The 16,918-nt window shown below is 44.4% G+C and overlaps 1 protein-coding gene across 27 annotated transcripts in view; it reads left to right on the top strand.

Annotated features, from left to right (window-relative positions):
- COL26A1 (collagen type XXVI alpha 1 chain) overlaps positions 1-16,918 on the top strand; it is a 162,966-nt gene that overhangs the window by 97,460 nt on the left and 48,588 nt on the right. For 13 of the 27 annotated variants that reach the window (XM_065037137.1, XM_065037138.1, XM_065037110.1 and 10 more), the window contains one exon: positions 12,298-12,339. The exons of the other annotated variants lie outside the window; for them this stretch is intronic. In XM_065037137.1, the coding sequence (XP_064893209.1) occupies positions 12,298-12,339 (42 nt within the window). The remainder of the gene's footprint in view (positions 1-12,297; positions 12,340-16,918) is intronic. 27 annotated transcript variants of the gene reach the window in all.

The following is a 16,918-nucleotide window of genomic DNA, read 5'->3' as shown; positions in this document are numbered from 1 at the left end:
ACCAAGTAATTGTTCCATGAGAACAGTATTTCAGTGTTGCCTGACTGTCTTTAGAATACAATGGCGAAACATCATATTGCATTAAGTAGTACTTAATTAACGTAAGCCATGAGAGAGAGAAATTGAAGCAACTTGCTCCTTTGATCTGGATGTTTGACTGAGAACCAGGTCAGAGTGGCATCACTGGTGACTTTATTGCAGCAGTTGAGCTATTGGTTGCTGCTCCTGTATTCTTGATGGTGCTTACCAAGATTTGTCCTTCAACACTAGCTAAAAACAACTGAAAGCAGGTTTTCTGCTTGATCTTTTTATCAGAGCCCTCATCAGAGTGCTTCTTGCTATGAACTTTGCACCGTAATTTGTCAGTCTTGAATGTCTCAGAAGACTGTGGGCAAAGCTGTGACACAGAAACTGGAAAATGCTGGAGTGTCCCCAGGAGGACGGTGCTGGAGGCCACTGTCAGCTTACAGTTTTTAAACTGTGCAGAGATTTTATTGATGGACATTTTGCATATAGTCACAATCAGTCTATTTTTTTCAAATAACTAGAGCTTGTTATGGGAAGAGAATAAAGTGAGAAGAGGAAAGAAAAGGGAAAACCGCATACTGTTACCACTGCTGGTTAGCAGAACTTGCAATTTATGACCTGTGAAAAACATGGGGAAATAACTGAAAGTCAGGGGGAAGAGTTACTAGCCATGACATCATTAACGCAGTTAACACAAAACTTTGTTTATACACTCACAATGGGAGTCTTGTCTGTTGAGTTGATGGTACAAGGGGGTGGATCTTGCCTTGCCATAGGTTGGCATGGTTCCACCTTGGATGTGTGGCCTTTTGTGTGGTTTTGTCCAGGTTGGGAGAGCCTTGGTTCTGCCAGGTAAGCGTGACATTTTCCTCCTAGCCTTTCATGTTAATATACAAGAGAGAAGATGTAAAATTTGTTGCTAGCCCGATATGTAGCGATTATCTCTAAGAAACTCAAGAGATGAAGTTTCCAGATTCTTCTGATGCACTGTTGACTATTTTCAGGCACTTTGTCTCTTTCCTATATTCTACACTCTGAGCTGTTCATTAAAAGGAAGGAAAGAAAAACCAGTTTCCTCTGCTTAAGGCACTTAATCATATTTCTAAGATCCACAGATGCAACCCCCTGAATGGCCTGTTGAATTTGAGACTCTTAGCTCTCCCCAGAGGATATTAGGGATCATCGTTCACACATTGAGCTTCTGTAATGATGAATGGGATTATTAGAGAAAATCCCCTTGTGCATCGGTGAGTCTGAAACCACGTGGTTCTTTTGCCTGTGCATTTAGATTCCAGTTCACAAAATAAAACAGCTGGACTAGCATAGGCAAGGCCAAGGTATCTGGGGGAGGGGTATGTTATATTTTGCTACCAAAGTGGTCATGGCTTGGGCAGCGTTTTGTGGTTTGTCCGAATTGGAGGTCTTGGTTTACATGGGGGGAGGTTGTCACAAAAAATGTTCAGGATATATTAGTTTTTTAAGTTTCTGTCAATGTTCTTGTATGACACGTGACTTTGTGGTACAACTTGCCTTCTGAAAGAAGACCCCATGTCCTGGCCAATGCTAAACGTAATTGCTTGTTAATTGAAAAATTATGAGGGAAGTCAGTAACTCCCTATAGAATGATGTCCCTGCTCGTTGCAGGGGGGTGGTACTAGATGGCCTTTGAAGATCCCTTCCAACCCAAACTGTTTTGTGGTTCTGTGAATGAAATATTCCATGGACATCTGATGTTAGGTGCTTGTATCCAAGCGGCGTGAAATAAGAAAGCAGTTGTCTGTGTCCCCAGGGGACTGTAACATTCTCAGTAGTATTTTTTTGTTCATGGAACGTGGCAGGGAAGGGTGCCCTCACTTTTGGGAAGTGTGGACAGGCAGAGGATTCTCCTACCTGTGCTGTGAGTGAGCGAGAGTCGACACGTTGTCTTAAGCAAAATCTAATGTGTATGGAGAAATCCGTCCCATGCAGATATAAACAGGAGGCAGCTGGGCAGATATCTGTCAACCATGGACTAACTGAAACATCAGCTGAGCTTCAGAGATTAAAAAAATGTAATTTACCCTCCTGTAAGCAGAATGAAAATTCCATATGCGTTCCCATCCCATGATTTTGAGTTAATCTTCCACTGGCTTGTGATTTCTGAGGAGCCATAGATTGAATCCAGGCATTCTAGCTAGCTGAGTCTTAATTTCTGAGTTGGGGGGTATTTTTTATTATTATTATTATTAATTTTTTTCCCCTTTCAAATTCCTTCAGTACCAAAGGACAAATGGATTCTCAGGCACTAATTTAAAATGCTGCTACTAATAATAACCTAATGCGCTATTTGCCAAAAGTTGAGAGTCAACAATAATGAAAGATGAAACTGCCCCAAGTTTCTTGGCAAAAGTGATGTAGGCAAATATTTCAAAGGTCATTTCAATTTTGAAATTTGCTTCCTTGGAGATTGTGCTGTGGTAACGTTTGCCTTCTAGATGTTATCTGAGAAGCACTGGAATTTCATAGGAGCTGAAATTAAAGAATTTTGGGATGTAGAGCCTGGCCGGTAAAGATATCCCCTGTCTTGCAGTTCTCATTAGATGGGCTGCTCTTACGGGCATTTCCTAATCAGGCCAGTTCCTGCATTTCTCAGTCAACACGTTACATTGCAAGCTCAAAATTTGGTTGTCCCCATTTACTGATAACACACTTGACTCTTGTCCTATTTGTCATCTGTTGGCCCTTCAATAAGGGCTTTTGTGGTTTTAAATTAAAAAAAAAAAAGCCCAAAATAAAACATAACCCCAACTTTGCTTGTGTACTGATGGACTTTGCAAGTTCACTAGCGCTCTGGTATTTAACAGCGAAGCTTCAGTAGCACCGAGAGACCACTCAGACCAGGGCCATGTATAAGCATTGAGAAAGCTTGCAGATACAGCAGGACCTGCCAGATGGCAGCTCCCGCAGCCCTGAACATTCTCTTTTTTGCATGGGAATAATGGAGACCTTGAAGAAGTGCTGCACTGATAGATTTGGCAAAATACTCTTATGCAAGGAACAGTTGCTAACAGCTGAAAACTTTCCTCTCCCAGCCTTATTCCTTCTCTCTATAGCAGGGCTCCCAGCTGTTTTTTTTCTGAGTCCAGCTGAGTACCTGCCTTGAGCTCTGCTTGTTTTTGACGTGGGAATCCTCCTGCCAAACTTGCGTGTCCTTGGCACCAGGTGCCACCCTCGCTGACACCACGGGAGCCACTGTCCCCACAGACTGGCAGGGTGGGCTGTGATGTGTAACAAGGGACTTGTGATGGGATCAGAGCTGGTGTTGCTGTTCCAGACTTTGGTTGTCCTGCTTTGGTTGGGACTGGAGAGGACTTGCTCTTGTGAACACTGTGCTGGGGCTTGGAGAGCTTTCTCAACAGGAGGTTGTGTGATCCCTGATTGCTTCCCCAGGTTCTGTGCTATGGATTTCTTTTTCATACTGAAACCAGATTGTAAAACCTTCGAGTCTGCTATAGTTCAAGGGTAGCAATCTAGGAAAACAAGTATCTTCATTTAAGTTCTCTGTGCACCTTTTGATACTATCAGTTAGTATTGATACTAATTTTAATGTTGCGTAATATAGTTGCAGAACATAAAATGCTTTTGGTTATTGGATGAGTTCAGCAATTCCAGCTTTATCCACTCTTTCTAGTCTTGAATTCTGACCTGTAACTTACTGGGTGAGCTGCAAGGCTGTAACCCAAGCACTGGTAGGCAATTTAGTTGTACTCTTCCATTAGTATCTGCAGCAATCTGGAATCTCACTGACACTCAAGGGAGCAGCATCGTGAGAGCTGCTCGGGGTGTCTTGTGCCCTTGCAGTTGGCTGCTGCTCCTTGGGGCATCTTGTACTTCAGTGAGGGGGAAGAGAAATCCCCTTCCATTGGAAAAAGAGGGTTTGTGTGAGAGCCTGAACTAGGGAACGACCTTTTGTCAGAGGCCATGGAAGGAGACCGCTGCAAGTTGACCTGTTCTCTTAGAAGTCATCAAGTGGCTGCTCTGATCTCCGAACCAGAAGTGGAGTGCCTTTGAGCAGATGAAAATGCCCCAGGGTACAGTCAGATTTCTAAGAAGTTTCAACACCTACTTACCATGTTTCTTTCCTTATCTCCCTCCAGCAATCGGAGGTCATGTGGAACACCTTTTTTCATGGAGTAGAGCCGCAGATTGAAAAACCCACTGCAGGAGATTGTGAGCAGGTTTCTGGTTTGATTTTTCAATTTATATCGCTGAAGACAAATTTTATTAGTAAAACCTTGGGCAACTCAACAGTGGATTTTTAGACTCTGACTGGGTGCCTGGAGCTGCATTTCTTTGAACTGTCTTTTAGAGGAACTGCAGCTGTATAAATGGATGAAGACTGTGGAAAGAAACTATAAATATGGCTTTATTAAGGTGGGTTTTAAATCAAAGTGACTTTTTGAAATATTTTAATGAAGCTTAAAAACTATTTTCCAGTTCTTTCCAACAGCTATGTTACTTTTCAGCAATGGTGGGGGGGTGGGACATGTTACCGAGGGACCTGTGGCTGGTGTGTATGTGGCAGTGGATGGGGCAGTGCCTTTTCCATGAAACTCTTTCACCTTGACTGGACAGACAACTTAAAATGACCAGGGGCTAGCATGCCTCTTCTGCTTTTAATTAATTCCTGGTGCAGAATGAAGGTAGGTTTTGTGGGGCTGCAGAGATGCGGCTGGGATGGTGCAGTGTGTGTTGGGGTTGAGGAGTGAGGAATTTGTGGGCATTTGGAGACCTTTCCTCTTACCCTGCAGCTTTTTTTCAATAGGCAGTGGTGGGTTGTTCCTTACCAGGAATGTGACAAACTCACTCTGTATATGTTTTCTTGCTAGAATTTAATTGAAAAAAATGATTTAGCACATAAAAAATGTGCTAGGGTAGCTGGATGATGGTTCAATGCCTTATATTCCCCTCTTGTTCTTGTCACAGATGCTTTAGACTCTCTTTGCTTAAGTGCCCATGGCAGGTATCTGAAGTCCACAAGCCAACTGGTACTTTGAGCTGGCCGTCCTGGGAGTTAAACGTGGGTTCAGTAAGCACCACTGAACTCTTGTTTCCTTAGCAGCTGAGAGCTGATGAAACTGTAGAGGAAGCTTGGGCTTTGCATTAGAAAAGCCATGTCTATTCCAGCTTAAACACAGCCCCATCTCTCCAAGTCTTGATGACTCTGAATTTGGTTTCAGTGAAAACCAAAGAGACTTAGACTGAAAACGTGCAGCTGAGAGAGTGGAGCAAGGGACAGGTGAAGGGGTGTGGGTGGTCATCAGAACGTTGGGGCTAAACCACTGGTAGTTCTGTATTGCTTATTCTCCACCATAAGGGCCTGTCTTTGAGAAGAATGCTGGACAAGGTTCTTCACTGAAGCCCAAGGCCATAGCAGGAAGGAAATTGTTCAGAAAGCTTCTCAGTAATAGTCTGAAAAGAGTAAAAATAGCTGTGATGGAAGCGGTTTTCCTCTCGGCACAGACACAAGGATACGTGCATATGTGTATGCATCTGTGCAAATGAATGTGTAAAAGAGAAGGCACTGGAGGGCATCACCCAGCGGTGGTCTGAGCTAGGATTGCCATTTAGCAGACCCTGACATGAAGAGGCTTTGTAGCAATCCCAGTGTTCTGTTTCAGGAGGCAGAGGTGTTCCAGATATACTGTACCATCATGGTAAGTGCCTTTGTTTTTGGCACAAAGGTAACGACCCCTTTTTTTTATTCAAGTGTCACATTTTACCCGCTTGCAGTTTCCTGCTTGTATGTTTTGGCTTTTGACCAGGACCTTGGGCTATGTGTGCTCATCTGGTTTTGATAAAACATTGAACTTAGACAATACATCTTCTTGGACATTTCTTCCTGTTAGATTCAAGTGTGATACAAAGCAATGAGCACTTGATCAGTAGCAGACACTGTTTTTATCAAGCATTGTTGCATGTTCATCAGCCATGAAAGGAGTGTAGAGAAAACTTGCCACAGCACAGAGCAGTACAGGTAGGTGCTTCCCCCTCTGAGCCCTTAGCCACGTCAGCAAAGCCCTTGGCTGTAAAGTATGGTGCCCTTTTGAAGTCAATATCCGCATCTGAGGCTATAACATCCAAGTTATCTGACTGGTGTTTATCTTACTTCTTTTACAGTCTTGTTAGTCTGATAAGAGAGATAAAATGCTCATGAGATATTGAACAGTGGCAGATGGATGGGAGTAGCAACCTCATTATGAACCATCTCATCCTTACGTTTAGGTAGCATTTAATGACCATGAGAATTTGCAATGCAGTAATATATTGGGTGAAAAGCTGAGGAAAAATAGCATTTCTCATGGTCTGCCCAAAGAGCATATATGACCTCTATTACTATAGTGAGTCTGTCAGCCTCTGTAATACACTTAATAGCTCTAATATATGCAAGGGCAGGATGTACCATATCCATGTGTAGTAGACAGTGACCTAAAACATGAAGAAAAGTGTTCATCTCATTGAAGTTCATTGTCTGCCTGTCTACCTGTGTATCTAGCGCTCATTTACACCAGTCATCTCGGCTCCCTCTCGCAGCGGGGTGTGGAGGAGGAAGAGGGAGAAACAGGGATATCCCCAGAGGGCTGAGCATCCCTGTGTGCCTGGCTTGGTCTGCAGGACTTCCACTGTCACCATGTGATGCAGCACAGTGTTAGTGATGCTGAGCGAGGTTGGCATGGCTGCTATGGCTGTGTCAGCACCATCCCACACAAAGAAATTGCCTTAAATCCGGGTACCAGTGTAGTTCTGCCTGCCAGCACAGCACGGCATGGGGCTGAGTCCACCGAGGTGGGCACAACGAGCTGCTGGTGGGCCTACCTGCTTGTTATCTCAGAATAACTGCTGTCGGGCTTACTGCTTGTTATCTCAGGGTAACAGCCTGCTCGTAGCCCGCCTGTCATGCTGCATTCTCAGTACATATGGTGTCCAACTCAGCGCTCTTCTAGCAGGAGTGGTTTGTACATGGGAGCACGTGAGTGGAACGGATGATGGGTGAAGCTCCACAGAAGCTTTCCAATGAAGTCGTTTCTTGTGCTATTGGAAAGTCCGTGTCGCACAGGAAGGTAAAAGATACTCAGACTTACAGACAGTCATTGTCAGAGGTTTCCGCCTGACCTCAGGATCTCACAGACGTCTTTATCCAGCATGAGAGCGGCTGGGGGGAACCATGCGGATCTCTTTGTTCCCAGCTTTTTTATCTCTTTATGGCTCATCTCCCTTCCTTCATCCAGTGGACTGGGATGAAAGTTGCATGCACCCCTCTGCAAGCTTCCTGATAGATCCAATTAAAATACCTAATTCTTGTAGCATATGTGAGGGTTGAGCCGTTGGACCTGTTCAGCTGGAGGGTTACAGTCCTGGAGCGCTTTTTCTGTCCTGGTTCTGGGATTACGGGGATTCAAAACTGAGATTGAACACTTAGACTTTTATGGGAAAGGCTGTTATTAACATGCTGTTCAGTTTTCAGCAAATTTTTACTCAGCGTGGAATTGAATCTTGCGATCTTAAATACTAGACTCCAGTAAATAACTGTGATAGAATCCCATTTAATTTGTATGAGTTGCACCTCCTAAAATCCTCTAGGCTATTTGGACAGATGACAAGCCAAAAACCAGAGCATTTTTCTTAATTTTCCAGCTGTGCAAATCCAGCCTTGGATATTAAAAAGACTAAGTCTTCTTATACATTTTCTGTCTCCTGTATCTTGACCAATTTGCAAGAATTATCAAAGATCTGGTTCTCAGAGTGTTGTAACTAACAAGTGTTTTTTTCATCATATCTTAATTCTCAAAGGCAAGAGAGAACTCTCAAAGTAAGGGTTGACTATGGTTTTCTCAGTGACACTGAAACACATGATATACCCTCGTTAGATCTGTCTTTAAGTCCTGAGATTAGAAGGCAGCTGACAATGTTCATTAATGACATGTAGGATGAGGGGGGGAATCCTTTTTATAATCCCTGTATTGATTATTCCTCTGATTATAATGAGATTTTATTTTTGCTGGTACCATGTGTATATGGAACCAGAAGAAATACACAACAGAGATTCCATTTTTTTTGAAGCATCACTCATCGAAGCCATCTCTGATTTAAAAAATGAAGTTGCTTTTACAGAAACCATACAAAACCATTGTCAAGACTTATATGAAATACTGTTGTGTCCTAATAATAACTTCTAGCTGAAAAATCTTGGCATCCTGCAGTTTAGGAAAGGGGTTTAAAATTCACCTTCAGTTTTTGGGCAACAGGCAAAACATGTGGCTCTGTTTAGGAGCTATTTTCGTTAAATCTTGACAATACAGGATGATAAAATACAGCTGCATTGTTTAAACTTTCAATTTAATTTCTGGTTTGTGTCCAAGTTGTTTCATCAATATGGCGCCATTCATTTCAAAACAAAGCTCTTGGAAGGGTCTCCTTTACCCCACCATTGATCAAGAGAGTGTTAAAATGTAGAGCTTAATTATGTTTCTGGCCTGTTTGGAATTCCAAAATTGGATTTTTATAACTGTCAGATTTGCAATCAGAGTAACTTTCCATGACAATTAGTCAAAATTATTAGAGCTTTTCTTGCCAGAGAGTTATAACTAATGGTGGTGGTTTGCTTTTCAAGGCTCTGTCAGTGTCAAAGGCAACATATATCTTGAAGAACAGCCATTTGACTACAGCATTGTCTATACTTAACTGCACCCAAATGTCTACTACTGTTACAGTCGTTTCTATCCATCCTCCATGGCTGAGCGGTTGCCACAGCCTCTGCTGCAAGCTCTGCAGACAGAATTAACTGCTGACTTCTGCCTTGTTGCAAATCGGGACTTAGGAAATTGTGACATGAGAAAGTTCATCCTCGAATGCTCCGCTCAAGCTCAGCTCGGGAAGGGCCGGCGCTTGAAAGGCTCTTAGTGCTGCTGATCTTGGCCAGTTATTGCTTTGAATCTTTAAAATGAGCCGAACATAAATATCTGTGGGACCTATCTGGATGAATGTGCCTCAGTCTGACTGATACCTGACAGTTTAAGCACCTGCCTGTGTGTGTAATGTGGAGTATGTGCTGAACTTGAGACATTTGCGCAGTCAGGACTTTCTTCTCGGTTTAGCTCTGAGAATGTTAAAAAGATTAAGGGGAGAAAAAAGAGAAGAAAACAGCTACAATAATGCATGAAAAGAAATCCAAAGACATATTAAAGCTGAGGTATCTAGCCCATGCCATCTCTTCCATGGTAGACCAGTGTTTTTCAGACACATGGTACTTTATCCCCAGTGCTGATTGAGGAGTGTCTGTGTGCACAGAAAACCTTCCCTTGCCTAGCGTGCAACATCTATTGTACAGGAATCTGTTCAAGATGCAGTTGGCTTGTTGATGTCGACAGATTTTTGTCATCAACTTCGAGCACCAGGTGTCACAGTTCTGTCTTGACACCAGCAGACAGCGGCCGTGTGTCCATCTTTGATTTACTTAAACGAACCCCTTCCCGGTGCCAGTTAAAATTGCCCCCTTGGCTGTGCCTGCTGTTCCACCCTGCGCTGCCCCTTCTGTTCCACTGACTCCAGCACCTCTGCAGCCATGTGGTTTAGGGAATCAATCTCCTTGAAAAATAATAAATGAGAGGGTTTTTTTCCACATCGGGTGATTTTTCAGCTATCTCTCTCCTATCTGATATATTGTCCATCTGTGAGGTGCAGACACACTCGTTCTTAAAGCAGAGGTGGCAACTCGTTAAACCAGTTAAGTAGTGGTGCTACCTGGTGTCAAGCTGTCACCTCTGTTTGTAACCAGGATCCCAGAACCTGCCTTTTTAACACATACCTGTGTGCACTGACATGTATTTACCTGAATCGTCGTTTGACTGTTTTTAACAAAAAGATCAGGAATATAGTTGTATTGATACAGGGTCCAAGTTGTTCAAAGCCCTAGTCCCGCAGAAAGTTTGCCCTTGAAGGAAGAGGGAGTATAATCAATTTTGTTTAATTAAATCAACCTAAACTAATTGTCAGCTAATAAAATAGTGTTGGTCAGCTCATAAAACAGAAATGAAGATTAAAAGAGTGGTTGCCATGAACAGGTGGTAACTCTGTTTCCAAGTTAGACCATATTACTCTCTGGCACAGGATCTCTGAGAATACCTCATATTATAGTTTTTTTTTTTAAATGTTTATGAAACTTGTAAAATATAGGGCTCATTTTATAACCGAGTTTCTGTCTCACCTGCCAAGAGCGATGGGGGTCGAGCCAGCGCGAGGCGGATGCCGAGTTTTAGGCAGCTGTCCAGAAATGGATTCCCCGCGCAGGGCTGGGGAATGCATTTCTACCTTTGATTGGTCTTTTGTAATTCTTGTGATTTGGTTTTCTCTTTCTTGTTGCAATTACAGAAAAGACCTTGTAAACATTTTTTTTCCTATGTCGTTGATCTCAACCTGGCGCTGTTGTGCAAAGGGAGAAGCTTCCTCTGTGGTGCTGTGGGCGCTGTGTAACTCTAGATGGATCTTGAGTTAGTAACAGGATTCCTCTGGATTTGGCCCTTGGTATTTCTGTTGACTCTGCAGTTCTTGGAGAAGGCATAAAGCATTTATCTCATTTTAACTGGAATCTTTATCTGTTCCTTAAAGTAGAAGCAGAACTTACTGCCAGGTCCCACCACTTGAGCTGGTGGAACTAGAAGTGGTGTATGTGGTGCAGCACGTGCTATGGGTGCTTATCTGAGTGTGGTGGGACTTCATGGGAGCGTCCTCTTGGAGCCCTTATCTGATTTACCATGTCCCTGCCAAATGAGCATCACTTGCAACCCAAATCTTAGGTTAAACCAGCTGAAAAGATTCCTTACATTGTCAGTCCTGTGGGGGGCCTGGTAGCAGGCCCCTCTGAGACAGAATTTCTTTAAGAAAAATAGAATAAGATAAGGTTGGTGTCCATTCAGGACAGTTTTCTATTTGTCCACATGTCCCACGCTTGCCTGATGTTATGGAAACAGCTGCTAGGAGTGACACCAGCAGCCAAGTCTCTGTTCCCTTAAAGGATACGGTTTAGGAGGAACGTAACACTGGTGACTGTGGGACCGGGCTTGGCCCTTTATAACTGCTTGTGTGCTCTAAAGCTTGAAGTGACACCGCAGAGCCGGAGGAATATTAAAGCATCAGCCCTCCAAAGGAATCTGTGTGGGTTTCAGTGACTGTTTGAGGGTCTTAAGGGACTCCAGTTTGCGGCCAGATTTCCAGTGGTGTAATTACACCGACATGTCCCGTTCCTCCCGGGGGAGATGAGCAGGACGACAAGCACAAGGCTGTGCTCAGCTTTCCAGGCACACGTGCAAAACAATCTAGGACCCCGAACTAACAAAAACCATACTCAAAGCAATTATCTGATCTTGTTTGTTTGTTTTTAATGTGATGTTTCTAGACACTGGTACAAGAAACACACTCTTGTAAAATCTTGTAACAGTTGTTAGTAGTTAGTATCTTCAGGGTGATTTTATGTGTGCTGATCGTGACTAATATACATCACTTGAGTGGGACCGGCATCCTCCAGTGCTGTGGGAAATTTGTGGTACTAAGGCAATTATTTCCTCAGCTTGTTTAGCATTTTTCTTTTTCCTTTTTTACCCTTCTTTGCAAGAAAACACAGATACTGATTTGCTCACATATTGTGCTTTCCAGATGCAAGTGCTTTGTGGTTCACAGACTTAAATAATTAGATCTTCATAGACCTCAGGGTGCTTTACAAAGGCAGTTTGAGTCGTCATATCTAGTTTTAGATTTTGAGGCAGAAAAATCTTTATAGGCAAGGTAACTGGCCCAGCTCAAACGCTGGCCCTGGCAGAGCCGGGGACAGACCCCCCTCTGAAGTGTTCTCTGGTTTTCTGGGCATTATGAGATGCTGCTATGCCTGTTCTGCTAAACGCCTTCAGCTCCTTCACTGTTTCATTCAGTAGGTTTTTCTGTGGTTGTATTTCTTGGAAGCATCCTCTCCAATAGTGGCACGGGGCTCTTTTACAGGCTTATTTCAACACTTTGCGAGCAGGAGGGTGCGCGTTGGTGCGTGCACGTCTTGCTGTGGGTGGGAAGGGGGGAAGTGCTGGCAAGAGCAGAAACGAGCCAAGCGGGGGGAGCGAAGGCGCTTTTATTCCTCACCAAGTTTTGCTCCACAAGCTGAGTAAACTTTTTCTCTGCTGAACCAACGCTGTGCAGGGCGAGGGTTTGACACGTTCCCAGTGATAATTGCCTTGTCTCCCCCCGCAGGTTCGTCTGGCCGCCACCATGGTTACTTTTCCAACCAGGACCGTAAGTGGGCAACGCCAGCATCGCATAAAAGCAGAGCTAAGAGCGAAGCGGGGGCACTCCTGGGTGGGGGCCGAGGCAGCCAGGGTTGCCCTTTGCTTGTGGGGGAAGCACATGGGAGGGGATCTGAGAGACTCTGCCTACTCTGCCTCAGTTTCCCTCAAGTACCTGGAGGGCAAGGAGAAGGGGCGCTGGAAAGGCTCTGAGATTCAGGGAATTGCCCAGGCAGCACCTGAAGAACACCTGGAAGGTCTGCCCATGCTTGTACCTTACTGGTTTTCCCTTGGGTCGCTATCTGAGAGGGGACTCCAGGCTCCACGGGCGATGTCACTCCCCTGTTTTCCCTGACCTGCTCATGCTCCTCATCAGTCTTTGTGGGTGGTATGTTGAGAAGAGGTAGAAAGAGAGTTTGCTTGATAGAGGTGAGAGCTGCAGAGCTCTGGGAGGGAAGGTGGCTGTGACCGTGTTTGCAATTGCAGGCTCTCCCATGAGGACAGAGGTTCAGATAAAATAATGGAAAGCTACAAATTAGGTCTGTTTTAAATCACAATAGAGATCTGGCTGCAAATGCTTTCCTGTCTTTTCAAGCTAAAGAAGTTGAAAATTTTCTAATGCAAGTACCTGGATTGCTTGAATTTTGTCATGGACTTCATCTACCCCTTGGTGATTTGCATCCCAATATCTTGGGAGTGTCATCTGGCCCGCTGTCTTGGGCAATGTGGGAAGTAAAACAGCCTTGTGCTTACATACTGGAAGTGCTTCAGAAGTGTGAGCTGCTGCTGTATTTCTGGAAGGTATTGAAAAGTCTGTCTGTTTTCTGTAACACTCCAACGTTCCTCATAGGCTCCCAAGCACTATGGTACAGAGATCTACAGATGCTTCTGGCCGCACTCAGGCACTTTCAACCCTACCCAAGGTGGGTGTCTCTGCCTGGGGTTTCTTATTGGCTGTTTCAAAGTATTCAGCCCATCAGAAACTTGACTTTCAGGGACTAAAGTGGAATTTAAACTATCTGAATATAGTCCTTTGTGTCAAATCAAATGATTTGTTAAAGCGAGGCCAGATTTGCGGGGAGAATCAATCTTTTTTATTAGATCAACTGATGTGGAAAAAGCAGACAAACTTTCGGGCGTATTAACCCTTCTTCTGGCCTGCGTTTGTATTACTAGAACAGAGGGACCTGTCTACCAGGGGAGGCTGTGCTTTAGAATCTGCGTTTGTACTGACTATTCCTCAGCGGTCTTGGTCTGAACGCAGGCACGGGTGGCATTTTTGGGCACACTTCTATGCTTTTTGGGGGGAAAGACTTGTCTCCCTCCATATTTGGACGCTAGATGTTACTGCACAACAAATAACGGGCTCTGTTCTGCAACTGATTCGTTGTGCAAGTCTGGGGCTAATTACTGAATCCCTTCGTGCCTCAATTTCCATCTGCAAAATGTCACAGATGCCCACCATTCATAAATCGCTTTCAGATTTCCAGATGAGGTGCTGTGTAAGCGTAGAATAGTGTTAGTTTATACATATTGTGCTAGAGTATAATATAAACCACATGCAACAGAAGAGCCTCACAGATGTGTCCCTTTCAACTGCAAAAGGCAAAGCCTGGGCTGATGATTTAGCACAGCACTAATTGGGCTAAAATAGGAGATTGCTTTTGTACTGATGCAATTGTCACCATTAAAGTCCTCATTTACCAACAGTTTTTGGAGATAGCCCAGTTATTTCCTATTGAGGAAAACTGTAGCATCTTGGGTCTCAAAGCACAGCGATTTATAGCAAATGTCAACGTTTTTATAGCATCCCCCATGCTGGCTGTCCTCACGCTTCTGGAAGGGGACTGTTCCATTGTTTGTTTTGAATGTGCATCTTGCTTGGCCCGTAGCTGCACTTAGCACTTTTTTGCTGCCTGCAACCTTTTGGGCATATCCATATCTCTAAAGCAGAGGCATCTGACGGGGCCATTTCCGTCACCATTACTGGGTGTTGCATACACAGGAATCCCCGTTTATTGATAAGAAAAGCTGTTCCCGTAGCTGCAAGCGAACGAGTGCCTGGCAGCTGTTCAGCATTAAGTCAATTCTAAAAGTTTAAAGGATTTGTGGGCTGTGATGGTTTGGGTTCAGGCAATTAACTTTGGTGAAGTGCTTGAGAGTGTCTTCCAGACACATTTCATGGAGAAGGATGAACTTAAACAGTTAAGAGATTTGATTTAAGTGCCCTCAAGTTCACCGATTGTGCTGTTGGGGCTGAACTCTCGGTTGGTACGAAACCTCAGAGCTCCTTTGACTGCAGGAGAATTATGGCTGTTGTTCCCCTCGCAGCCTGACCCTGTGCTTGTTCAAAAGAGCCAACATCATCCCTATTGCCAGCGGCATCGTGTGGCAGCAGGCACCAGTGACGCTGCATTGAGCCTCTGACGCCATCCTCGCACTGTGTAATTTTAAAGCGCAGGTCTGAGCTTATTTGCCAGGGTGTTGTCATCTGGTGCTCAGAAGTGATGCTGAGCTATGGTGAGAAGGTGCGGGGTTGCGGGGAAAAAAGGTGTCCCTGGAGATATCCAGTTCCTTCTCGCTGTATTGCAGACAAATTGCGCCGTTCTGCATTTGTCCATTTTGGACTCACTGGCTGTTCTCCCTGTTCCTCGTCAGTGCTCAGAGGGAGGGTCAGAATTCATTGTCAAATCCTCCACAGCTGTAAGAGTAACGTAATATTGAGGCTGAGTGTGTGGGGTGACAGGCGTGGGAGAGGAGGTTGGCTGTCGCCCAGCCTTACCCGATGCTTGCCATGGTCCAGGAGAAACCTCCCTGGATGCCGGGCCTTCATTCATGGCTCTAAACTTGCCATTTAAGGCATTTTTTTTAGGGGAGTTTCAAGGTGGAGGCAGCTAGAACCTCAAAATGAAGCTCCTCGGACTACCACCAGCATGTCTTGTTGGGGATGCTTAAGCTATGGTGCTTGTTGTATAGATACCATAAATCAAGGAAAGCACAAACAGGCAAATTGTGGATAAGGGCTCAGTCCTGTCAGAAAGTAAATGGATCCCCAGATTTGGGACGCATTTGGTGAGTTTTGGGTTAAAATAACAGAATGCAGGAATTCTGGAAAACCTTTTAATTATGGATATCCTCTGATTTTTCTTTCTAAAAAGAGTTAGAGAAGTAGCCAGGTGTAGCTGTTTTGAAGAGTTAAAAATCTGAAACTGAAAATGAACTGAGCTTGGCTAATGGCAACTGGATATCTCCTTTACTAATTTTTCTTCACCCAGAAGTTAACAAGGAAACAACAAAGCCAAAACAAAATAAGAATTCCTTTGCACAGCCTTGCGCTAGCCACTCATGTGATGCAAGTCTTACTTTTTCCTTCACGTTACGGGGACCAGATGATAGGAGGATTTACCGTGTTTCCCGACTCCCCAGCGTCCCTGGGTGCCTCAGAGAACAACATTGCAGCTGCAGAGAAACGTGGACAGTGTTCCTCCTTCTGCTGCTCACATCTATAAGGACCACTGCAAGGCTCAGAGGGTTTCGATACAGGCCAGCAAAGGGTAATTAGCAGAATTAAGCAGAGTAATGGTCCTTGAACTAGTTCACTCCAGCTCCCAGGTGCTGAGTGACAAGTCATGAGCCTTGTACAGGGCGATAGTGTGTTGGACAAGGACTGTGGGTGCTGTGCAGCCCTGAAGCTGAAATGTTGACCTGGGAAATCGAAGCTTTGCAAAAGTGCCCCTGATAATAGTAATAGTAATCAGAGTGCATTTGCTGTAGAAGGAAAGCATGGGTGCTGTAGAATGCATGGGCAAACATAGCATTTTGTAGTTCAGGGAGCCAAATTCTTCTGAATTCAGACCATCCTTTTCAGCTGCTTAAGCAATTGTTTTCTTTATTCATCTTTCAGCTAATTTTTTGTCTTGGCTAAAGGAAGCCAGTGCTTAATGTTCTGGATTATGAGCCACTAGCACTTGACTGGGCATCCTAAATGTAACATGTTTATGGGTTACAGGGACTTTGTGCAGAGAGGAGACACCTAACCCGAGTGGTGTCTTACAGCTTTGCAGGCTGAAGTGTGATAAAACTCAAAGCAGGGGTAGAATTTAATGCCAGAAATCCAAACTGGAAACCTGATGCATATTTCTTATACAACGGTTAACTTTGGATGCAGTTTACTAAAGAAACCCAGGTTGTCTGGCTCTAGAGTGTCTTTCTGAAAGACACACTCCAGCTAAGCACACGTCGTTTGGCTCGAGACTGTGAGAGATTCTCTGCCCTGCGACACACAGGTGCAGAACTGATATTACAAGAGTCCCTCCAGACTTGACGGTGAGCCTCGATTCGAGTGTTTCCTTTTGTCCTGTCTGCTTCCTTATTTCACGTTACATTATGCCATATCTTGAGTACATTTTCACCCGATTGCTTCTCCCAGCAGGGAAAAGTCTCTTCCGTAAGGGATGCGAGACCATCTCAATTTGAGATGAACTTTCAAGCGGGGTGTGCTAGGACTGGGGTCGGCAGACTGAGCCGGGTCCTGTTGAGTATCACAGCACGTCACGGATCAGGGAGCGACAGAGAAATGAGTTGGGTCA

This window comes from Columba livia, chromosome 20 (assembly GCF_036013475.1).
Source record: "Columba livia isolate bColLiv1 breed racing homer chromosome 20, bColLiv1.pat.W.v2, whole genome shotgun sequence".
NCBI lineage: Eukaryota > Metazoa > Chordata > Aves > Columbiformes > Columbidae > Columba > Columba livia.
This window is presented reverse-complemented; position numbering and strand designations above follow the sequence as displayed.